The 26541-nt window shown below is 43.0% G+C and overlaps 1 protein-coding gene across 1 annotated transcript in view; it reads right to left on the reverse strand.

Moving 5' to 3' along the window:
• Positions 1 to 2195: 2195 nt before the first annotated feature.
• The window catches only part of cpped1 (calcineurin-like phosphoesterase domain containing 1), a 33046-nt gene continuing 8700 nt past the window's right edge, over positions 2196 to 26541 (reverse strand). Inside the window, exons 3-6 of the mRNA XM_070990080.1 lie at positions 19055 to 19227; positions 18418 to 18543; positions 18106 to 18238; positions 2196 to 3471 (exon numbers count right to left, since the gene is read on the reverse strand). Of these exons, the coding sequence (XP_070846181.1) occupies positions 3245 to 3471; positions 18106 to 18238; positions 18418 to 18543; positions 19055 to 19227 (659 nt within the window). The 3' untranslated portion in view covers positions 2196 to 3244. The remainder of the gene's footprint in view (positions 3472 to 18105; positions 18239 to 18417; positions 18544 to 19054; positions 19228 to 26541) is intronic.

The following is a 26541-nucleotide window of genomic DNA, read 5'->3' on the forward strand; positions in this document are numbered from 1 at the left end:
ACAATATAATAAAGACAATAACACCCTGGATTCATTAGATAAAATCAACATTTATTATAAAAATACAACCAATCATGTCACAGTCATGGTGTTCGGTCATTCATTAGAATTCAACACAGGAACAAGTCAAAGTGTGTGATGCTCCCCATTCACAGAGAAAATCTGCCCTGAAACAAATTTGCACACACACACGCACGCACGCACGCACACACACACACACACACACACACACACACACACACACACACACACACACACACACACACACACACACACACAAAGATAAAGAACAATGTGGCTGAGCTCGGCTACCATGAGGATATAAAAATAGATAAGGACATAAGGTTCCTTCTCAAACAGGAAATGAAGGAGATGGACTGAGTCGTCTTTCACACATCACACTCATTATCCATTCCTCTCAGACGCCCCCTCCTCCCTCCATCATATGCTGACTTTTTGGAAAAGAGACAGAATCCGTCAGTGTGAAATGAGGTCAGCAATCGCGCTGCTGATGGAAAATCACCTACAGTACCCACCAGACCACAGACACGCGCGCACACACACAGACAGACGGAGAGTACCTACACTTTCTATCCAACGCTTGCACTCTCTCTCCGAGACACACAGATGTGTTGCTAAAGGGTTGCCATGACAACTCTCTTAAATTCCCATTCGGTCAGGCTGAGTGTGAGACTCTGTGTGTGTGTGTGTGTGTGTGTGTGTGTGTGTGTGTGTGTGTGTCTGTGCGTGTGTGTATGTAAAGTGTAATCGAGTAGAGTCATTTAGGGCTCATGGAGAAAGTCATTTTGATGCAGTAATGTCCATTTTAAAGATGATTTCAGGGCTCTGAGCTCCCGAATAAGCCTGCAGCCTGGAGGCCGTGACACTGAGTGCATTTACACGCACAAAATATTCCAGTTGAAAAAGACAATATTCCTACTAGATAGTTCACATTCCACTAATATTCATATACCTGCTTCCGTGCAGCTGTGCATGCTCCAATTAACAAACACTTATCTATAAACCTGTTGATATGCAACTCTGGTCTCTTCTTTTGTGCATGTATCCCTGCCAAAGCTGATGGTGAACAGGCACATCATCATGCCACCACGTCTTCATCAGAATATGGCCGAATTTGACCCGTATTTAAATCTGAATATTGTCGGATTCTGAGTACGAGTGGAATATTAGTGTGCGTGGAAATGTAGTCACTACTACTACTGCACTCCTCCCATTAATCATCAAGAGATCACATGACCATCACTACGCTTTATCAGCCTGATGCCAGTGCTTTAGCTCAACACAATCACACTTTCTTCATTCAATGCAAGGAGTGCCTCAGTGTGTGCAGAGTTCACAGCAAGGATCCCAAACAGATTAAACCCATTAGTTGTGATTCAGATGCGAAACGTTGCATCATAAATTCTGATTCAAATCCGAGGAAATGTCAGGAAAACATCAGAGTGGGGGGAAACACAGTCAGTTTGATCCACGCTTTCATAAACATGCAACTAGAAGAAATCAAATGGATATTGCAACATGAGCACCTTTGTCATTTATCTGTGTTGGAGTAATGCAAGAGTAATGGATTTGGCCAAGAATCAGATCTGCAATACTGCTCAACAAAGACAAAAAGAGTTCTAATCTTTGAAATTTCAAGACATCAAACCCCACTTTTCTGCAGTAGCCTTTCGATATATTTGTCTTCCTTGCTTGTGGCACTCCTGCGCTGGCTTCAGTTTCCCTGCACACACACAGGGAATTCATATGAAGTCACGTGTGTCAATTCCTACCGCTACGATAAAGTATAACACTGGCATTTATTGGGAAGCAGTCACAGGAAAGGTAGCACATTTGTCATGAAGGTTAGAGCCATGACTTCTGCAAAACAATCATTCGGTCACAGTGGGTCAGTTTGAATTCTTTACCACCCCCAACTAAAAGATTAGAACTTGAAAATCAATGAGTTAAAAATAAGATATGGATTAAGAATAATCTCTCGAGTCAACACATTCAAAGTCTATGTACAAGGGTTTACTGGCTGGTCAGTCCAAAAAGCTTCTCAGAACAGTCATCTTTTGCCTGTAAAGGCAGTTTTAGGGGCTATAAACACACAGCTCTGATCAGAGGTCAGCAGCCAGCTCCTCATCTTCAGATCAGTTAGACGACATACCGTGTTAAACATTAAAAAACACACACACAATATGATGTCAATAGCTTGCATAGGATGGCCAACGAGGCATTAGACTGCAGCAACAGCAAACGGTAGAAATAGCTACGGTGACAGCTGGATAGTTTAGCATCATTAAAGGAAAATTCCACCCTTTAAAACTCATCAATAACATCAACCTGCAGCACTCAGTGCAGGATCGTCCACAGTTTGTCTCAACTCCTTACTGATTTTTCTGCATCTCCCATGATGCTCTTCAACAGCCTTTAAAGAGCATTCCTAAAGTAAATTTATCAAACAAGACCTGCAGCTCTCTCTTCCTCTTTGATGATGAATTTCTCTTCACTACCAGGTTACCTGCAGAAACAGGAAGAAAACTACACCACCAAACAGCAAATTACACCCTGAAACACAGGAGACCACCTCCAGTACCTGCGCTGAACGAGTATTTAAGGTGGAATCTTCCTTCAATGTTAAAGTCTGGATACACTTAAAGTTACGCTGACAACATGGGACTTTACCATAGCGTGTTGTCTTGAACTTTTAACATTTACACTTCACAGACAGAGTGGGTGTCAGCCTCCGTGTGATACAGGAGGACTGCCAGGTGAATTTGTGCTTCTCCACGTAAGAACTGCTACTTTTACAACACATTCAGTGATTTTTGTGTGGGGCAGAGATGATAACATCCACTCTGCCAATAGATGCTCTGAGGAAAGCAGTTAGAGAAAATGAATTCCATTTAACTTTAGAATAAGATTCCGCACACTCTATAATGTGTGGTTGGCGTATAGTTGCATCTCTGTTGCTTTTTCCTCTTATTTCTGGTCAAACATACAGTACATTTTCATTCTTTTTTCCACTCTAATATACACAGGATTTTTGGAAATTGAGCCATTGGCCAACAATGCTGATCACATTTGAGACTGTGTCCCTGTCTGCACAGTTGACCAACGCGCCAGTCTCCAAAAACCATGTCGGATCTAAAAACAGAGGCTCAAAATTGTAGAATTAAACAAACAAAAAACAAACTTGTTGCTGACAAGCCAAGTTTTCCCTGATTTGGTTCGGCCTTCAGGCCTGCAGGAGCTTCCTGAGATCCTCGTCCATGCTGCCCGCTCTCAGCTGCTCCAGGCTGTGGTAGCGATGGACGACACCGTCGGCAGTCACTACCACCACCCGGACGCCGTGGGTGTCCTCGCCAAGCTGGCAGCCGATGGCCGAGCTCACCACCATGTCCAGGCCGCCGTGGCAACCGCCGGCGTTTCGGTGATAATGGCCGGAGAAGACTGCTTTTACCCCTATGGTAATGAGAGGCGTGTGAGAGTGCAATAAAGAAAGCCCACAAATCCAAGCATTGACTGGTGGAACATGAACGCTTCCATTTGTTTGTTTAGTGGCCTTGATTTTGTCTCTGCTTACGTCACTGATCTAATTTGGGATGTTTTTATGAATAGGCATCATGCCATGTAATTCACACCATGTCTGACCCCTCTGTCCCAAATAAAGGTGCAATTTCTTGGTTTCTGATAGATGACTGTATACGAAGTTACACAGTCGCTCACTGAGCATTAGCATAACATCATTCATGCATTGTTACAGTGTAATATTGAATAATTTCCTATCTATTATCATCTACCAGAACTTTCTCAACACAATGTCTTATGGGCAGGAAAGGGAGAAAAGAAAAATAAGAAAGGGGAGATCACAGGAAAAAAGAATGAAGGAAGAAAGACGTAAAGAAAGAAACATAAGGAAGGGTAAGAGAGGAAAAGAGAAACTAGCATAAGAGAGATTAGAGGAAGGAAAGAAGGAAGACAGTGAGGAAGACATGAAAAAAGAAAGAAAGAATGACAGAAACATACTCAGGAGCCTTCCACTTGTAGCATATTTTGTAAACCTGGGAAACTTTCATTAGGGGAGGCACGATTTTCAATTTATTTTCAATTACAAACGACATTGTTAATGGAATGGTGAGGGTGAGGCTCGGCCCTGCGGCGGTGATACTGTGCCACTACAGCTGAAATGACTGCACACTTAAAATGGCACGCTGAAACAGAGCCTCACTTTGAGTGAGGGCTGCAGAATGAGTTGTTTTGCTGCGGCCACGGGAGCGTGTGTTTAGTTTTTGGGGGGAACCAATTAGATTTTCTGTCAAGTTGGTGGCAGGTTTCACTTGAACAAAGGCTTAACATAAGGTTAAAGAAAAAGCGATCGGCTATCGTTTGCATATTCAAATGTGCAGGTGAGAGGATCTGATTCTAAAATGAGTTTATTGCAGGCTTCTGGCGAAGAAAATCAGTTGCTCTATTTTCTAACAGCATTGTGTTTCCATGGAGGGAAGTCTTGCTGCTTGCTGCCTCATCTCCAGAGAGACTCAGCCAAAAAAAAAAAAGAAAAAGAAAAACTGGCAACAAAAGAGGATAAATAGCAGCCTGCACATGAGAAAGACATTGGTCTGTCCCAGAAATCTGCACAACAAAGACAAGGAGGATCCGTAGGAAAAAACTCTTATGTCTCCGCCGCTGATACTACTTCGATGTCAGCGCCGTGAAATTGCCCTGAATCATCAAGTCCGACACTCCACATAATCGAACTGCACCAGCATACAAATGTGACCTAAATTTATATTAATATTCAGAGCTCTGTGAGGACAGCGGTTGCACATGCCGGACCATTTAATAATTAATCCGCCATAGATGGAAATTGATGATTTGAGCCTGTGTGTGCATGTGCCCGGGCTAAATTCATTTACAGTCAAAACCTGGGGCAACACTGCATGAAGCCCACCCTCCTGTGACTTATGGGTGGGCCTGCAGCTATATCATTATGGACCACGCATTTAATGAATGTTTGTGTATATGTGTGTGTGTGGCCAGGAATAATAGCCTTTCACATAACCTTGCCACGACTGACAAAATGGCCATGGGTCAACACTGTCTAGTCGCAAAAGGTGCGTTCATGTGTGTTTCTGTCCATGTGCGTCCTCGATGTTGTTTTTAGAGGAAGGTCAAAAGACCACAAACGCCCTCCACGCCTCTCGGCCAAAGCATGTACTCATTAATCTGTATGCCTGTGTACGTATAGGCGCGTGTGTGCTCTGTGGTGCGCTCCTGTAAGTGTTTTTATCTGTCCTATGAGGAATCACACAGCACGTCTACAATTATTCAGACCCTGCGAATGAAAACAAAGCGAAGAAGCTGCAGAAGTGTGAAGCAGGGAAAGTGTTTGACGCGATCACCTGATGACTCAGTTAGCGACACCGACTGTGGAAATGCTGGATTTGTTACACTATCCGCATGAGGGCTGCGACTTCTTCGTCACCTCTGAGAGATGAGGTGGTGGGAGGAAGACGCCACGGCAGCAATAGTAAAGAAGCGATAGACAGAAATTAATCCTGCAATAATAATGACGAATAAACGGCAAGAAGGAAAAGTGCCTTTGAAGCTGAAATGGGTTTTTCTGAACCTCCTCTAAAACTCCCAACGATGCCATGATTAATCACGCTGACAAATATAAGTGTGGGAGTGTGCAAGTGTGCATATGTATACATGTGTCAGTGTGTCTGGGTTCTGTAGCCACGTCTCTGATGATCCACATCCCACACGGGCACACACACACTGCATGACACCCCACGCAGCAGCAGTGAGCTTCCCCCATATGTATGTGATACATCCATGTAACGGACTTGTGCTGTGTGTTTGTTGGGCAGAGCTTTGAAAATGACATAAAGGAGACACAGAGGGCACCACTGAGATGAAAGATTGATCCAACTCTCATATGTGTTCGCTACACAGCTAGCCAGTTAACTTTGCCTAGCATGCAAGTGTAAAAACTACAATTTTTTGGGAAACAATAAATGGTAAACAAGATATAATGTGTTCATTTGTGACCTTTAGAGGTGCTGGTAGGTGGATTTTGTTTGCAGAGGCAAGCCTTTTCCCTCTGGTTCCAGTCTTTATGCTAAACTAAGCTAGCCAGCTGCTGGCTGTAGCTTCACATTTAGCAGACAGACATGCAAGTGGTATCAATTCCCTCACCTAATTGTAATCAAAAGGGCGAATAAGAGCATTTCCCAAAGTGTTGAAATGCTACTTAAATAAAATAGCTGCAAAAAGTTAATAAATCGTACCCCTACACAACATAAATGAACAACAATCCATATAAGTGCTCTTCAATATTAAGTGTAACTAGCATTTACTACAACAACAGGTAAAGTATGACAGTAAGCGTAAGCGGTGATATCTGCTTATCTATATGCACTTCACTGGTGTTTTTAAATGGCTCTGAATATTTCTCAGCTAAGCAGAATTATTTTTTAGCACCACTGTTCAAATACCAGAGTAATAAAGTCTATTCTGTTCTGAGAGATTCACCTCTTAGTTTTCTCCTCCAAGGCACAGGGGTCCTGGGAGAGTTGCGCTTGGCTAACCTGTCTAATGTCTATCAGGCAGAATGGGATGATCGTCACGACACACTACAGGCTTTCTTTTAAGGTCTTAAGTATATAGAGAATTGAAGTGGATTGAACCAATGAACAATTTGTGTGCTATGGAAATGAATCGGCTCACTCCAATAGCCGATTTCATAGATACAATTTAGTAACTGCCCAGAGATAACGCCCTGGCCTGAATTCATTTGAGCACGTCCCTTTCAGAGAGGTGTCATTATGCAGGCTTTAGAAGTCAACTGCTCCACCTGGGCCACTCTCTGCTAAATAAAAAAAAAAAAAAAAAAGGCCTATTGGAGAAAGAAAAGCATTTTCAATCTCACAAAGATTGTCTGTATGAATAAAGATAAACAACTGAAAGAGAAAAAGCTGTCTCCTTTGCAATGCAGTCAGAAGATGAGGCTGACCTCTGAAAGTGCCTGCCAGAAAATGAATGTGGGAAAGCACTCCTTAAAAGTAAAGGTAAAGGCTGAGACGGCCTGCATGGGACTGAAATATACACAAAATGAAGCAAAAAAAACTATTTTGAACCTCAAAGATTTGTCGTAGCACACAGCTACTGATTGGCAATGACCCCTGCTAGACCAACACAGTGATGAGGGTTAACCCACGCTGGCAACCCTCTTCCTGACGCAGGTCAGACACTACCGGTAAGACGCCGAGCACTGAGTGACAGGAGCAGGACAGAGGACATGAGTAAGCAGAAAAAAAACTGGGAGAAGGCGTGTGTGACTTGCATTTGTAACAGCAGCAGAGACAAAACTTGAGAGTGTACAGCCATGCTTGCAGCTCTGTGAGGGAGGACACAGGCACAGCAGTGCTTTGAGCTAATGCTAATGTCTGCATGCTCACAATGACAACGTTAACATGCTGACTTCTGGCGAATGATGCTCATCATCTTAGTTTAGCATGCTAACACTTGCTAATTAGCACTGGACACGAAGTGCAGTTTTATAGGTATTTGGTCATAAAGTATTGGACATATTTAAACTTTGCCCTTATGCTGGCACTTGATGAAAAGTCAGAGGATCGTCAATGTTGGGGAACAGAAAAATGTGTTCTAAATTTCATTACAAACTGGTTGTTGAGACAGTATTTATTAGGGCCTTTAAAAAAGCACAAACCTAAAAACAGAAGCTTCACTCAAGTTGTCTGCATGATGTAGTTTGGAAACCTTGCTTTTTAACCTTCTAATTTCTGTAACATTAGCCTAAAATGCCGATTTAGCACATGCCCAGTGTAAACTATTTCTGCCATCTATCTTCATATTGAGGCCATTTACTATATTTATCATTTCAAACCCTGTGTAACATCCCCATTTGCACTGAATTTCTTGTTTTTGACTGTAAAGTTTCGCTCTGAAGCAGCATACCCTTATTATACAAAGCACCAGTCATCTACAAAACTGGTTGCAAGTGGCTTGATCTTTACATGAGAGAAGAGGGGCAGGCACTTCTTTTCGGCTTTTTTCCCCACTGTTGTTGGCTACTATAGGCTGTGGACATGACACGGAAAATTCCACTTTGATACTTATTATCGCCTACTTGTACATCCTGTTCACAACTGATTTCACAATGTGCCCACCTTCAACCAGGAAAGCCAGTTCTCTGCTGAAATGAAAACTTAAGAGCTGGTGGACTTGCATGCACTGCTGGAAGCTGTCACTGCCTCCAGGATAATGACAGCCGGCACCCTTCTGGGAAAATGAGCTTGATTTGACAATGAAAAAATACGATACACGACTCCTTTCCCTTCGCTTCAGTGCAATCAAAGTAGCACATCGCACTTTCTGTGCATTGTTATCTTAAGTGTCTCTGCATGGGTGGCCTGGTGGGAATTAACTGCAGTGATGCTGGTGCCACGGTCGTAGTCGTTGAGCTACATAAAGAATCAGAGCTTTCTCCTTCCACTGACAGTACCATACTACACCCATTCAGCCATAAAGAGAACTGACCATATAAGCGTGCTAAGTCTTAAGTGTCTTGCTTTACCCACTGAGCTACTCGCCCGCAGGAAGCACAGTATGTGTTCAGAGAGTGTTAAATGGCGGTATCACATACAGTGGATGATTGTTAAGTCCAATTTCAACACATTTATGTCTCTTCGCCATGCTTTGCTGCATTTCTGCATTTCCCTTTTCTAGCTGAGTGGATGCCCTCAAGAAAACATGTACTTTCTGTGCTGATAATTCCAGGTCTTGTCTCAGTCTCTGCGGAAATCCCATTTACCTGTCAGCCTTGGAACAGGGCTGGTTCTTTTGTGCTTTTCTTTGTGATAAAGACTCCCATCTGGGGACTGGCCTTTGCTTTGACAGACAAGAGGTGGGGAGGGAGGAAGGGAGTTAGAGCACTCAGAAAATACCCAGAGTAAGCAGTCAGAGTGATGAAAACATATTGAATGCAAACGGAGGAAAATTACCCAGAGTCAAATTGAATTCCAGTCAGGGTTGCAGAAAAATGCACAGAGGGGAGAGGGGAGTCTTTTCCAATATGCAACTGTGTTTTGTTTGCACTATGATTTTTATATGCTGTAATCATTTCAGCCATGTTCGCCTTAATTGGGGGATGAGTTTGAATATTCTGTAACACCTTCACCATTTAAATGCTAATCGTGGCTGCTGCTGTTGACCGCAAAATAAAGGAATAAAGGAAATACAGAATCATCTGTCCACATTTGATCATGTTTGATGTTTGTGCTCCTTCCTTCAATCTGCCCTCCCTTTCTTTCCCTTCATCTCCCTTTCATCTCTTGGTCACTGATTGGATTTGCTAATTGCGGGCAAAGTTCCTATCTTGCCACTAAACCCCCCCCCAACCGTCAGCGATTACCTCCAGGAGAAGCCATTTTCCCTCAGACCTTTCCTCCTTTTTTTCCATCTCTCTCTTTGATACAAACTTTTAATGTGGTTTTGAACAAAGCTGTCATCTGCACATCTGTGAGAATGGGCTGTGTAGGAGTGAACATGCAACGTGTGCGCTTCTATTGAAGGGCGGTTGTCATTAAAGTGCAGGTCTGGGAAATAATTCATCATGAAATGGTGGCTGCTGATAATTTGCATGACAGAGGGATACAAAATGATGTAGCGTGGTGAGGCGTCTTGCAGCCCTGGCTCCCCATAAATCACTCCCAGCCATCAGTCACCATGCAGCATCCCCATCCTGTGTCCTCCAGTTACACACACACACACACACACACACACACACACACACACACACACACACACACACACACACACACACACACACACACACACACAAAGGGAGCTTTGAAATGAAAGTAGTCAGCATGTCATCTATCCCTCAGAGAGTATGTATGCCTTTTAGCCATTTGGTACCCAACGTGGTACATAATCATCCTGAATTCGCCACGCTATGATCCTTATGTTTCTCCAAGTACGACAGACCTCGAAACTTAAGATGTCGCAGATGTTCAGGGGCGTAATACTAAGGGGGGACAGTGGAAATCCAGGGCCCAAACCTGGGGAGTACCCTCAAAAAGCCCGGAGTTAAGTTTCTTTTTATCTTTAGCAGCATCAGTCCTCCATCAGTGTCTACACAGGAGGCGTTCAGGCACAGTACTGAGAGTAAGTAAATCAGGTTTTGGCAGCGCTCACAGGCCAAAGCATAATCAGAGTAGATATGAGAGTGAAACACCTCGAGGTGCTGCTTAAACCGCAGCAGGGAGTGAGGTGAGTGGAGGTGGGATGTAGCTGCCAATGATGGAGGAGACTTTTGAAGGAGTCTGAATTAGTACGAACGCTTAATGAGCACATTTAAGGAGACTGAAATACTCCAATACCAACACAGTTTGATAGTGAAGGAATGTAACAAAGTACATTTATTCAAGCAGTGTACTTTGGTACAATTCAGAGATACTTGTACTATATTCGAGTGTTTCCATTTTCTTATCCTTTTTAATTGGAATCCACTACATGTCAGAGGGACATATTGTACTTTTTACTCCACTACATTTATTTGACATCTGTAGTTACTGTGGAGATTTCACATTATCGCAAAATACAGTATTACACAATTATTCTTATTATTATCAGTTACAGTGACCCTTATAGTAATGAAAAAAGGGTTTTCATTATGCCCTCAAAGACATTGAACATGAAAAGTTAAAAAGTTCTTTTTACATGCCGATCGTCTACAGTTAGAAGATCTATCCTCATAGTAAGGGCTGGGCAATAAAACGATAACGATATGTCTCGCGATAGGCACGTAATCAATATCAAAAAAAAAAATGCGTTCGATAAAACATTCGATAATTTTTTTTTTTGTCGGAAGAAACCAGAAGTTGTGAAGCGAGGTTGGTTGCATGAACAAAAGCACTCACTCTCAGGCAACTGTGCAACGTAGGGAGTAATCACTGAGCAGTGGGAGAGACACGCTAACACGCCAATCATGTAACAGTATCAGTTCGGTTGCGCCATCACATTGTCTCGTGTTTGATTCTTTGCGAGGAGTGAGATGAGAAATAGAAAGTGAGTGCTGTAGCGAGTGACGAAATTGTCGATGAAACAGGGAAAGTCAGCTCGTCAGAATGGCAGTTTTTTGGATTTTATAAGTTGGACCGTAGTCAGACCAATGTGGTCTGTAAAACACGCAAGACTGTCGTCCCCACCAAGACCGGTAACACCACAAACTTGTTTAACCACCTTAGCCGTGCTCACGCTTTGGAGCGCAGCCGTATTCGCCAACGTCCAACAACATCTACAACCGCAGCACCACCGCACAAGCAGCAGACCACCATGAGGTACCACCAGAGGTATTCTGCTTCAGTGCCTGATGACAAATCATCTAAAAGGCACAAAGACATAACGGAGGCAGCATCATATCATATAACTAAAGACATGCTTCCGCTGAGAACTGTGGGGAAGCCAGGTTACAAACATCTCTTACATGTGCTTTTTTTTTTTTTTTTTTTTTTTTAAACACACTTGCAATAAAACTATAATTGAATAGTTCATGTATGTTTAGAGTAAGAAGAGTGACTGAAGTTGTTCATATGTCTAGGCTGGTTTTATAGTTCAGTTACTGTGCTGTCTATCATGTTTGTTTGTTTGTATGTTACAGATGTCAAGTCTACCTCAGTTTCTGCTATGTTTACAAAACACTGCACATATCTGAAAACATTTTATTCAGCAGAAGGTGAATCAGCTTGTGAACTTTCTGCACTAAACCTGCAGAAAAAAGTTCTCAGGTTTCTCTCTGTTTACATTTTTACACTTTTTTTACATTTATTATTTGAGTGTTTTCCATGGTTGTGTTGGCATTTCCTTTCATTTCTGCCTTGATAGCTGAGGGGATTATAATCAGAGGAAGGTTAAATTTAAAATAAAAATGTTTAAATTTAATGTATTTTTCTCCTGGTCCTTATTTTAAATAGGTCATAAAACATATCAATAATTATCGATATCGACTGATATAAAACACTTATATCGTGATACAGTTTTCAGCCATATCGCCCAGCCCTACTCACAGTATTATAAACCATCGTGCATTATTTCACCATCTGACAAGCCTTTAAAATTATGAATCAGATACTTCCTGGATCATATCAGCACCCTGAAACAACACGCCTTAACAAACGCAGCCCATTTACCTTCTGAATGCCCGGCAAGTCGTCACCACCAAAGGCCACCTTTGCTTGCGTTAGAAAAAGAGAGAGTGCGACAAAGAAAAAGGCATAATAAGAGAGCGAGATACAGAAAGAGCAAAATAATTATTCTGCCTCATCATTAAAACAATGGGGTTAAAGGCTTAACCATGGCCTCTTATCGAATCCCCAGTGGGTGATAAATGTGTCTTTGCTTTTGAACAGAGAAGGACCCTTGCTGATAAAGACGACCAGCGGCAAGAGAGAGAGAAAGAGTGAGAGACGGAGTAGGAAATACAGAAGGACTATGCAGAGCAGCACACGGCTTATCTTCGCCTCTAATTAGCTACTGTATGTACAACTCCGCAGCCGCTAGCAATGTTGGGTATTCCAATGAATTTCTTAGCTGTACTCTTGTTTTTGTTTTTTTCCCCACACATAAAGAGGATTTGGAGGCAGCATGGAGGTGTGCATGTGTCTGTCTGTCTATCCGTTTGTCCTTGTTTGTATGCGTGCTGAAGGTATCCTGGATGTAGGATATAAACCTCAGAGGAGGAGGAGGAGGGCAAAGAAATCTAATTACAGTACAACCATCTATGAGGAGAGGCGAGGCTGAGAGCACTGCTGTGATTTCTGCTACTCCTCTCTCCTCTCTGAGAGGAGACATCGGTTCCCAGAAATGGGAATTCAATCTTCTCCGAAGAGATCCTGGATGTGCGTAAAAACCTGTTCTCTTGAAATTCAACATTCACAATGAACAAGCAACCTACTATTCTCGCATGTCTTTCGTCCTCCGCTTGTAGTAATTAAATGCTGACTGAGGCTGCATTCACGCATACGCTGAAAAACAGCAATAGGTAGGGGCTGCAAAGCCAGAGAGAGCATATTTACTATGATTATGGGTATGACAGTGATGAGGCAGCACAGAAGTAACCATAATAAGAGTAAAAAGGAGTTCCTCCAGGGTTTTTAGGGCTTTGCATGATTGCTACCAATAAACTGAGAGTACTGTACTGTACTGTCTGAAAAGCCTTGTGCCAAGTCGTAAATATCTTGTTGCTTTGTTTACTGGTTGTCAGTAGCGACCAATAAATCAGACTTATTTGTGCATTTGAAACGTGTCCTTTTCTAATCAGGTGCTGCTCAACAGATTTTGAACGCAGGCAGCACAGGCACAATTAAAGGCAAGATTTAATATCAACCAAATCACTGTCAAATCACACACCACAGTAATTGCTTGTGCAATTAAGAAGGGGATTGCACGATACTCTACTTGGCCTTCAGAGAGGGTCATCACACAGAGGCAGAGTATCGTTAATATGAGTTGGATTGCACTCAACAGTTCCCAGGGTTGAACTGCTCACTCTGATGAGCCACAGGAAGACTAATTGGTGTCGCACCTTTTCCACGTGCGGCTGTGCTGCTGAGATAACATATAGATGCTTTCTGTAGAATATATGATGCACGGAAAAAATTCTCCAATGCATGGTGATTCATATGCGAAACGCATCTAGCACGCACACAGAAACACATACAAAGTAAAGTCACGCACACACAATTACTCAATCTCACATATGAGAAGAAGGAGTAGGAATAGGGATGAAAAATACCTCAGTGAGGAAAAATCAATTAAATGTATTTCTTTGTCTGCAGGGAGGCTACATTCTCTATTTCCATCATGTGTCCCTGGAGTGGTGGGGGGCTGCAGAAACCCAGCAGCAGCAGTAACAACCTCACTAATGCTGAGCCAAATCCTCCACCGCTATAAGCCAACTGACACCACAAAAGACGCAGTCCGACCAGAGAACTCACTTGCACACAGCAGTGTGTACTTACTTTTTTAACATTAGATTTGTTGGTTTTGTGCAGGTGCAGGGTCATCCATACTAGCCTGAAGCAGGCACATATCGATCAAGGGCGCTACCTGTCAATAGCAGCTATACATGAGACCCAGCTGACTACCCGTCTTTCCAGAACATCTGGATGTTTTGCTATTCCCACATACAGAGCAGCGGAGTACCAACATTGGGTACAATTGTCAGAAATGTTCGGATTATACTGATGAAGATTTACAGGTCAGCTTTTACTCACTTAAGAGGATTGATTTGCTTCCAAAGACACATTTGTATAACATCCAGTGATTTCATTTCAAAGCTGCTTTCTGTAGAATTAGAATTTCTAGACAAAGAGAGAGGAAAGCCATCCAATTTTACCTCTTTGTTCTTGCCAGACTGCCGTTTCTCTTCGCTAAAATAAGTAGCAACTTTGAGGCCGTGAACTAAGAAGAATATCCTTGAGTCTGAGCTTTTCTGAATAACACCCATGTGTTACTGGTGTGAAGAAACACTTTCAGAGTATCATAAAGAGCTTCCCATTGTTCCATTAAGGGATCATGAAGCGAAATTCTTTTTACACCATAAAACATGTAACCGTTGAACTGTTAGCATAGCCACTGCACATTTATCTTCCATGCAAAATTACATGAGAGCAGGCTGCACAAACACAGATAAAGACGTATCCTTGTCAACTGCTTACTTTAATGAAAATCTTGGTGGAAAAATGACATGAAAGCTTTATCTGTGCCGATCCTCAACTGTTTGTGCATGGATGTGTGTGTGTATATGTGTGTGTGTGTGTGTGTGAGGTTAATGATGCTGCCCTTTGCTGTAATGACAGTAATGATCACCAGAGTACAAGAGCACATCTGGAGGCTTCGGATCACAGGGTGAAGCGGTAAGGATGGACCAACATGGGGGGGGGGGGGTGATGCGTGAATAACGCAACTCAAAGAGGGGGAAAAAATTACCATAGCCAATCTAGCCAATGTCCAGAAGAGACATAATTTACCACGGATGACAGGGAACACAGGCCGCACAGACAGGAAGACAAACAACACACTTTCCCTGGCGCTCTTTTTTTCTGTACTATGCAGTAAATAACAGTTCTCTGCGATTCCTTCCTCGTTTTTCTTGTTTTCTCCTCGAAAAAGCCAGCAGTCTCCCCATTGGGGTATTTTTAGCAGGCGCTAGCTTGCCCTGCAGGAACCTCCTACTTCATACAAGTTTCTATAGTTTGCTCATTTTGTGGCCAACATGTGAAGAAAACCCAAGAAAATCTGTGTTTCATGACACTGAACATGACAAGTGAAATGAAAAATCTGTAAAGTCCTATATATATAACTTCTGGTACTAGTAATCATGTATCTGCTTCTGTGGCATGAGTGCATCGTATAAAAAATATATATAACCCTCTTGTTATTTATGATGCATCTGATTATGCATTAGAGTAGACAGTAGACATTAAAATATAACTGGAGTCTGAATCAATTTTATAAAAATATACATTTACAGATAATTCATAAGATCATTGCTCAAATCCTTAAAAATAGAAAACAAAAAAAAGTCTCTGCACCTAGCCGCTCTGTGAGGCTGTATTTATACACATGCATAGTGCTGCTTTAAGCTAAATGCTAATGTCAGCATGCTAACATGCGCACAATGGCAATGCGAGCATACAAATGTGCTGGTGCAGGTGTAATGTTTACAATGTTCACCACCTTAGCTTAATGTGTTAGCATGCTAATATTTAACACTGACGCCACACACAAAGTACAGCTGAGGACACTGTGAAAGTCATTACTTTTTTTTAAATGTTTTGCAGGTGTCAAAAAATGAAGCACCTGATGATGGTGCAAGACAAAATGGTAATGGATCACTAAAGTTTTTGACTATTGTCTATGAATATTTGTCTGGCTATCAACAAAAATCATTAATACACACCCTCTAAAAACTATGAACAGACCTTCTATTCAACAGACTGTCCTCTAGGTACATAAAAACTCTGGCCTGATGGTGGCTTTAAATGAAAAGTCTTCTTTTGGAGACCACGAATGTCTGTGCCAAATGGCAATCAATCCAACAGTTGCCATGAAATTACACCAAAAAAAGGAAACCTTGTGGTGGGGCTGGAGTGTGGACCATGCTGTTAGCCTGGCTAACAATAGAAAAAACAACACTTCTGACAAATATCTGGTATGGATATATAGTAGCAGCTCTATCACAGAGCACAGCGATGATCACAGTCAGTCTCTTTTACACTCATGCCTCAAGGACATATTCCAGTAGATTCAGAGTACAGACGTTACAGCATCAGTCACCGAGACTCTCCTAGTAAGAGATGAAGCAGAGAGCAGAAGGAGCATGAAAGAGAAACTGGGGGATCAGAGGAGAGCAGAAAGCACTGAGAGACAAAGGCTGTATTATTCAACAATAACCGGTTTGATTCCTTCTTTTGCGCGAGTGCCGTTTTTTTCAACTCACTGGATTCGAGTTTCAGATTTTGTATATTTCGCTCACTTATCAAGAGCGACTAACAATGACAAGGCTGCGCTGGATTTCACAGCATTTTTGTAATAGCCTGACAGCTTTTTTTTAGGATTAATTGATTTCCTATGACATGAATGGCTTTTGAAACATGTCAAAATGAAGAGAACTTTATAGTCAAATTAAAATTCCCCAAACATTTCCGGATAAATTCAGGAGACAGAGTTTGACATTTTGCCTGAGCCCATTGTTATGTATGGGACAGGAATGGACAGAGAGGGTGCATGAATGTGGGAAGTAAAATATGAAGATAAATCACAGGCAGCCTGAGATCACACCCCTTCTCTTGCTGTAATCAGAAGCACCATATATCATACATACACATATAAGCCTAGATGTATGTACACACCAACATGAGAAAGTCATGTAGCGTCTGCAGCTTCATAGTGAGCACTAGCATGTCTATCAGCAATTATTAATAACCACGCACAGGACATGTATGTATATAGTTCATCCAGTATGTGCCCTATATGTAGTCTGAATTTATAATTGCCGGCAGAACATGTGCGAACAAGAGTGTGGATGAGGAAAGATACTTACGGTTAGCATGTTCTGCACATACAGTCATACCCTCTGTTCCTGCATATTAAAAACTCGTACGGATTGCACTTTAAATCTTTAACCAGTGTTCCCTTAGAGGAGCAATCAATTACGAAAGAGAAGGGTCATCAGACCAAAACGGGCCAACATGGTTAAATACTTGCTGGAATAATGGCTGGATAATGAAATTAATACCATCCCCCGCCAGTCACCTTGATGCATGATTGAGAGGCACCGCATGAGTCTGTATGAGCTGTCCTGTCAATCAGTTGTGCACAACTGGCCAGTGCGATGTGTATGTGTGTGAGTTGAGTCACTGCTTTCTTGAAGACTTATTGTCCTTGTGAGAGTTTCTCCTTCCAGATACCCTTATATCAGACTCTTATAAGCCGACAACAATGGATTCTGATTATGAAATTATTCTTCTTATAGGGAGTGAATTCATTAATTAATTCAATTACGCCTGTGTGGGTGGGTGCGTGCGTGCGTGCGTGCGTGCGTGCGTGCGTGCGTGCGTGCGTGCGTGTGTGTGTGTGAGCCTGGAGCTCTCCTGTGGTTGTGACTAATGGAATGGCTGACTGTGCTTCAGTCAGACATGCTAGAAATGAGCAGGTTTAACAGGAATATTAGCCAAGAAGTATTAAGACAACATGTTTAAAACAAGTGGTCTGATCCATCATGACAGAAAATACTGCCGATATTTTAAGGGTTTAGGATTGACTGCTGTTTGACTTTTAAGACAACAAAACTTAATCTCTTTTGTGACTTCCACATATAGCTACTATATAGTCAAATCTGGATTGACAAGACCTTGCAGTTAGATAAGAAAACACACACTATACGTCACGTTGAAGTGCCCTTGAGCAAAATACTGGACCTGAACCTGCTCAGTCACATAAGTGGCTCTGCATACAAGCCCAATAACAAGAGGAGCCATAATTTGTACCTCCTTGCTGTCCTACCTGCCCTCTTGAACCTGTCCAGCAGACTTTGTCTGACTCCCCTCTGCAGGTTGAAGTAGTCGTCCTCCTCATCTGGTGTCTTCAGGTACAGAGGAATGTGCTGGAACACCAGGACATGTTTGGGTTTGGGTTCCTGGACAGAGACATATGTGAGGGATGAGTTCATGACCGATGCACGAAATTCAATTGTTGTGTCAGATGGCTGCAGACGGTGGTGATTAGCCAAACTTCCAGACAAAGGCAGACATTGTCTAGCTGAAACGTCCCCATAAATCACACAAGAATAGAATCATGCCATTGATGACGCTCTACCGTTGAGGAGGAGGCTCTGCTCAGTTGCTCCTCCAGCCACGTGTCCTGGGCCTCCTTCAGCTGAGGGCAGGCCGAGGCATCATAGAACAACTGGGAGTTCAGAACGAGGCAGAGGACTCCACCCACCTGATACGGAAGGAGAGAGAGGGGGCAGAGTGATGGATGTTCGTCACGTACGCCATTCATTTTATCAAGGGTTATTTTATAATGCATTTTCTAACATTTACTGTTTAAATTTCCATTCCTATAATAATTTTCTCCCGCAGTGATTCCTGCAATTTGTACAGCTGCAAAATCCTAATTTCCATCATCTTATTTGAAAAAATCCAATAACACTACTCGTAACGGGATTAGGAATAGGAGAAGTGAGCAGGGCAAGAGTCCAGGGGGCTCATGGCCTTAAAAGATTTGTGGGCAGAAACATGTGAATGCATTATATATGGTGGAAGCCTACATGTAAATGCTGAGAAAAACTGAAGTCAAGTGTCAACCATGATTTCAGTGTATGAGCATGTAGGTAAAAGCACTTAGCATGCTGGTGCACAGGACCCGCAGTCATAATATGTCCTCCATGCCACAGCCACTGCTACTGGCTGTTGCTACTATGAAATGTATTATGTATTAGGTGACTGCTTACCCAGAAGCTGAAATAGTCATTCCCCCAAGCGCTGCAGTACTGCTCCACTGTCCTGGGCGTGGGGGTGTTGCCCAGGTCATGGTTCCCGCTGACAAACACCAGCGGGATGGAGGGGTCTGTCAGCTTCAAGGCTGCCTTCAGGTCTCGCTCCTGACCTTCTCTGAACGGGGTGTCTGGAGGGAAAAGGGGAACTCATTGTTACAATGTGGAAGACGATGTCCTTAATGTCCTTGTGAGAAAACGGGAATTGGTTACAGACGTCCACATAGAAAAAACAAAATATAATGACATGGATCAGAAGAGAAATGTATATAAATGTTGATGAAAAGTATCAGATTGAGGGTGTGAAGGATACTACAGGCAAGAGTCGCCTAAGGGAAAGGGGATTATTTGGATGATAATGATGACAGCCCAGAGGATGATCAATGCTCTGTACAGCTCGACTTTACATCACCATGGTTACTGACATGATGAGTGGCGTTCTGGTGGAAGACTCCCCGGTCCATACGGATAACCCAACCTTTGTGCTGAGATGAGCGCAAGCCACATCTCGTCAGGTTCACTGGTCCAAGATACACGAGGCTACTGGTCTTAAAGGATCTTTTAAAACGTGGCCATTTTTTTGTGCTTAAATCAGGAGTATTATGCAATTAGGACTGAAGTTCACAAAAAGGAGAAGCGTGCAGAAAGGAGGGAAATGTTATGAGCCAAATTAATTCAGTCACATGCAGGTAACGGGCAGAGAATGGGTGAGACTCGAATCTATTTATAATTTAGAATGTATATCAAACAAACCTTTCAGCCCCTGCGCTTAAGTTATTCCTTCCTCTCCCTCTCCTCTCCTATTTCTTTGCCTCTTTATTCATCTGAGTAATTATTTTACTGGCCTACTTTTGGAGCAAACGTTTCCTTGGATGTTTGGATAGGACTCATTACATAAGAGCCTTTTCCAACAGAACATCTTGTGCATGACAGAGTGGGAGACTGTAGAGTTTAAACTGCATTCAGATAAAGGGTAAGACGTCGGTTTCACCTGTCTCTCTTCTATAATTAAGCTAGCCTGTCAAACTTCAAATAGTCAATACAACACACAAACATGCACTCAGATACGAGGAGACACACAAAGGCCCTTTTTGTGATGTAAAACAGACTCTGCGTGACACTTCCATTACTGCACTCCTATTCAGGTTTGAAGAGTAACAGCTTCTGTGTAATTATATACAGGATAAGATTAGTGTTATAAAAGCAGTCAACAATATTGTAAAGTGTCGCACCTGACTGGCTAGACCAGCAAAGGCCAATGACACCTGAGGGTAAAGTTGACCAAGAGACTTGCTCAGTATTTATTACTGGGGTATAAAACATATAAGCCATGTGTGCCTTGAAGTGTGATATTACATTTATCCAACAGCTGCCAGCATTTTGTGCACAAACTGATTACTAGGAAACTAAATGTGTCAGCTTACTTACTTAACAAGCTAGCTTACTTATCCATTCAGTGTCATCACTGATTATCAATAAATAGTGAAGTGGTCAGAGCAATGGTTTCAAGTGGGTGATGTGTTGAGCAGCAAACCACTAAACATCTGGTTTGGTCTCTGGAGGCCTGACAGTTTGAAGCTAGATGAAAACGCTGACAGCTGAGGCCACAACAATGTGAACTCATTATTCCACAACGTTTGACCGGTGCCACAATGCTACACAAACAAAGGCAGTCGCTCTAACGAAGCTGGGATGGAGAGAAGGGGGGTGAAAAGGTTGTCATTTGAAATGCTGAGGCAATTGTTGCAGCTGCTATCTCACAAGTAACCCAGCTGTTCCAGGCAATTGGATGTTAACCGTTTATTCACAAGTGGAGAAATGTTTTACTTTTCAGGTCAGTTTCTCCAAGCATTGAACAAGCTTCTAGAAAGGGACATGAATGGGAAGTGCTCTCTCTTAAACACCATCAATGTACCCTTTAGCAGGGCACATGACCTTGTCAGCTGCTCCAATGGAGCTGGCTGGTAACTAAAAACAGGAAAAAAAAAAATGTTTTATGCTCAACACCATCAGAGATTGAATGTGTTAAATCGAGTGAGTGTGAAGCAGGGCGGGGCTCAGTACCAGCATCTCGCCACACTTTATTTTCTTTGGATAAATAAATGTGAAGAAATAGCACTGGGAGCCAAACACAGTGACAAGGACGCTGCGCTGCCTTCTGCTTCCTCACACCTCCAGCTGCCTGCCCTCAACCACAGCCATCCGGTAACATGGCAATATCCATGAATCATCCCTCAGCACTATACGGTGCAAACCAATCCTCAATCATACACAACCCCATCAATCTGCATTTAAGACAAGTTGCTTTAGATTAATGGGGGGTGTTTCCGGGCATGACACCATTAAGGCACGAGGCAGTCTAACATTTGTAGCCTGCTTAGATACATATGTCCTGCTGCAGTTGAAAAGTCTGGACTGCTCATTCACTATAAAATTGGATTCATGCTTATCTGGTTACATTTCTCAGATAACATGTTTTCTTTCATTTCCCTTCAGACACTGGTCATAGGGCCATAAGACATTGTGTAAATGACCATTTATTTGGCAGAGGGTAGGATACAAGGGGGAGCAGAGGATGTGTGATGAGAAAAACTGACTAAGAACATGCAGAAAAGAGTAATTAAATGATGCAGAAAAGTTAATTTCATTAATAAGCAGGATTCCTTGTGCAGAGGAAATAATGAAAAATTTAATTAAAAATGAGTTTTTCTCACCCTGCTTTCCTCTTTTGGAATAAGCAATGCATGTACAAAGTAGGGTTCATGGAAATAAAAACAAAATGTTGCTCTCTCTGGAGCTCTGACTGAAAGACCTTGTTCATTTAACGAGATTGCAACACTGTGATTCTCGAACCTTGACAGGAGGCTTTGGCAGGTTCTCGTTCAGCCTGCCGAACACTGTAAGCACCTCTCTCAATTTCCTCTAAAGACTGGCTGTCAAGACGGCTTATAGGACTCAGTGCGTGGGGTCTTGCTGTCGCATACATTTTCTGCACATACACAACTTCCCATGCACTGGGGTCGCTTTATTTGTGACTAACTCGAACATGTACTGGCACCGACAGGTTGTGCTGATTTGGTAGCCGGGATGAAGTCATGCTAAATGAGATCTTACAACCCGTCACACGTGCAACCTAGTTACATCACAGTATGCTGGATCAATCATGTGAGCAAAGAAATTCACGACAAAGGCTGTAAACTGTAATGTCTCACTGTGTTTTTCTCAGCTCAGCCTACTAGTTTTGTAGCCGTGCTCTCCTTCACGAGACGGACTCCAGCAATTAATTTGATGTGTCAGATACATATTTAAACCGCGTTTAGATAAATGTAAGTATTGGATCAGACTCGGAATTGGCAGATACCCACTGCTGAAGCACTCAGATCAGGATCGGGGGCAGTGATCGAGACATCTCTACATAAAACCTCATCAAATCAAGCATGCCTATATTGCTTGTACACCACGGCGGACACCATGATGCCTCTGACATGGTCAAACATTGGTTGATGACATGTTTAGATCTTATGTTCGGAAGATTTCAGCTGCTTTCAACAATATGAACATTTTCACGAGTCCAATATGTAAGACTATTTTCCTATAAACTAGTGAATTATTTTCTTCCAAAAGATCAACGGAGCTAGTTTCAATGGAACTGATGCTTCCTTTGTTGTCATGTCTGCACTTTGTGAAACTCCCATGTCCTTTGACATACTGCTAGGAGGCTGGCGTGAATGGTTTTTCCAAGTCTGATCTTCCTTATTTACATAAACTCAATATTCCATGAGCACTGCATAAACAGTCTCATCAGCAGTGATGCAGGTGTTGGACTGTCAGGGTGAAGAGGGAGCTGAGCTTGATTTACCTGTCGATCTACAGTCATGACCATAATACCCATAATATCTTATGGGTGATGACCGAAAGAGTCAGTCGGATGGAGCTCCTTCACACTGAAGTCAGTTGAGGTTGAGGTTTGGTCGTCTGACAAAGACCAAGTTATGCTGGAAAAGATAGTTGGGTTGTCATCTGACCACGTCAGAGGACAAATGTTTATAGCTGTTCCAAACAGCCAAACTCGAAAGTGGTTTGTTTAAGTCTTGAAATAACAGCGCACATTTTTAGACAGTCTCCGCTTGAAGACATTAATGCACTTGCTTGTTCACATGAAAAATAACAAAAGCACTTTGTGTAAAGAATGACAAAAGGGGCTTGAGGGACATGTTCAAACCTCTTCTCAAAATGTTCTCACCTCCTCTCACCTGGTCAATCGAGGGAGTGAATGTTGGATTGTCTGATTCATAGAATTACAGAAAATGTCAGGTAACGCTAACACGGCAGAAGAATGTAGAATATACAATGCTTGTATGTCGCTAAAACATTGACATAGCTGATCAAGTGGCCTAGAAAGTGTTACATGCCTAATGAGTATTGTAGCCTAATGTTTGAAACATTAATAAAATATTTTGCCATTTGGCCTTTGTGCCCTCAAAAAACTGACAAGACCAAAGGTCAAGTGTCATTGTTGCTAAAATGCTGAAATTCCAGGCCTGTTGGTGCCGTAACACTGCCTCCTGGATGTCTCCCTTTACAGTTTTTCTGGCATGTCCAACTTAGAGGAAGCCCAGGGCAAACCCAGAGCACGCTGGGGGGATACATACATATCCCATCTGATCAGGAACATCTTGGGATACCTCTGGAGGACTTGGAAAACGCAGCTGGGGGACAAATGGACAGCAGCCAGTGTCTTGGATGGATGGATGGATGGATGGATGGATGGATGGATGGATGGATGGATGGATGGATGGGAGAAGTCACCCTTACCTTACCCTTTTTAACTACACATATCTCCTGGGCGACTTTTGAAAGGTGGAGTATGAAAATGGAAACTTCTTCTACACTCCTGACAGACTCATTACTACCCACAAGCCACTGGATGATCGCATCAGATAAACACACACAAAACCTCCCTGCGCACACACACACCCCTCCAGAAAAGTCCAAAATACTTCCACGGGTCCCAAAAACAAATTTTCCCTCGGTCTCTCCTTCATACGCTCTCTTCTGCTTCAGAAGCCCACAGAGAGCCTCACTTTATCTGCCTTCATTGGCAATTAAACAGGTATCCACAGTTACAGAGAGGGGACAGGGAAGTCCCAAGGTAACCTCTACTTCACCTTTGTGAAGCTTCACACATGCACACACACAGATGTGCACACATACTTGAACACTTCTCCTCACTGTTATCATGCGTAACATCCCTCACAAACCCCAAGAGACACAGCTTGAATCCTTTGTAGTGCTCATTAGGAGTGTTAAGTCCAGCATGTTTCTCTAATCTAATCAGCTCTGCATCTCATCGCACCCCCCCACCCCCCCATGCTCTTCATTTGTCAGCTTTGAAAATAAGTGAGAGACAGACACCGGAGAGTGAAAGGGAGTGAGGGAGAGGCAGAGGTAGGGCGAGATTGAAGGAAGTCCTTGAGATGAGAAAGTGTCTCTTGGGGGGTTCGCGTGGATTGGAGAGGAGACAGGGAATTGGGATCAAGGAACATTCAATCAGTAAAGGTCTGGATGGTGTAATGCTGTGGGAGCAAACACGGGCCAGCATGTCTTTAGGACACATGAAGACTTTTTAGTTTTGGGGAACGGCATTGTACGTCATGGACCATTGTGATGGTCCCCCCACAATGGTCCCCCATCAGGGTTCCAAGTCCATCTTGTCTGACTATCTATCAAATACTGATGACCCTATGGTTTTCCTATTGTTCATTCCAAACAGTTAACAAACAAAACTTCCGCACAAGATTTAATTCACGTAGATGTTTCGGATAGATTCATCAGAGGCAAGAATAAGCGAGTGTGCTTGTGTATGGTGTCAGACTTGCAAATGAAGGTTGTCAAAATAAGGTATGATGCATGACACTGCAGCTGTTTACTAAAGAGAACAGACAGATGAGAGAGAAAGACTGAGAGGAAAGAGACAGAAAGGAAAAAGAGAATGTGAGAACGACGGAGAGGACAGATAGAGAGTGAAATCCGTGGGAACAGAAATACAGTTGCCAATTTCCTGTCGCCGACAGGCAGCAGTGTTGACAATGTCGGTTGACAGCCAGCTTCCCCTGGCCGCCACCCATTCATTCTGTATTGTAAATAAACAGTTTAAGGGGAAATGTCAGCCGAGAGGCGGAAGGAGCAGCTCTGGCTATAATATCTCTTCCCTCCTTGCTGCCAATGCAGCAGCCCAGTTGCCAGGCAAGTGACGGACGTGGTGAGTAATGAGGATGGCACACACAACCTGCTCTGTTGGGGCTGACAGTAACAAGGGCTGACGCCACGGCGTTTAAAGGTCCCCAAGGCCTCGTGGTTTAAACCCCATGCTTACACCATCTACTGTCCCACTGTGCATCTGAAATAGATCTCGCTGTGACCTATAAATGCGACTGATCAGAGGGAGACGGGGAGGGATGTGGAAAATGGATGGCGGCAATGTTGCAGTCTAAATCAGTGATTCTCAAACTGGGGGGGCGGGCCCTCCTGCGGGGCCACACAGCCGCTGTGGTGGGGCTGGCGTGCATGACCAGGGGAAAAATATGGAGCGATACTAAGCTGAATGAATATGATCTATGTCGGGAAAATAAACAAAAAGAGGTTGCTGATGCTATCCTGGTGACCTTTATTTCACTAAAATTCAACTTGAATCGTCTTGGATGAGTTGCTTGGCCAATTATTGAAGCCTTTTTTCTGCTTCTGAAGGGGGGCATGCCAGAAAAAGTTTGAGAACCACTGGTCTAAATGGTGCAGTCATGGAGATGATAAGGATATTTGGAAGCCTACAGCAAGACGATAGGCGGAGACAGCTCCAGGAGCATTCATGGCTGTCGCCTGTGCAGCTAAAATTGGTGGTCATTATGACCTAAAAAAGGGAAGAGAAAGGCTCCGTTGCTCTGTGACTAAGCCAAGCCAAAACTGTGTTGCATATGAATAGTTTGCCTTGAGTCATATTTTAGAAACGGGGGCCAAAGACATTTTACAGATGACATACTGCACCACATTTAAAACATTCTACTTGTGCTTAATAACTTACATAATCTTCAAATCAGGATCGCAGCCAGAGATGCTTTCATCGTGATCCAATCAAACATATAAACAGACATACTGAGAGGAACGGCATGCAGAGATGGAGAGAGAGAGAGAGAGAGAGAGAGAGAGAGAGAGAGAGAGAGAGAGAGAGAGAGAGAGAGAGAGACAAGTCCGGCTGCCGACTGCTTTTCTCGTGCCCATTCCTTGAGGCCAGGCAGCCAGGCAGGCAGCTCATGCTTCTGCCTAATTGTCATGCAAAGGTAGTTTGCATTGGTTGGCGGCTTGTGGCTCTTCTTGCTGAACATTAACTCTGCAGTCCTTCCTGCCAGCCTGTTCCTCTCACCCGGTTATCAAATCAGGCAGCTGGACAT

This window comes from Chaetodon trifascialis, chromosome 21, assembly GCF_039877785.1.
Source record: "Chaetodon trifascialis isolate fChaTrf1 chromosome 21, fChaTrf1.hap1, whole genome shotgun sequence".
Classification (NCBI taxonomy): Eukaryota; Metazoa; Chordata; class Actinopteri; order Chaetodontiformes; family Chaetodontidae; genus Chaetodon; species Chaetodon trifascialis.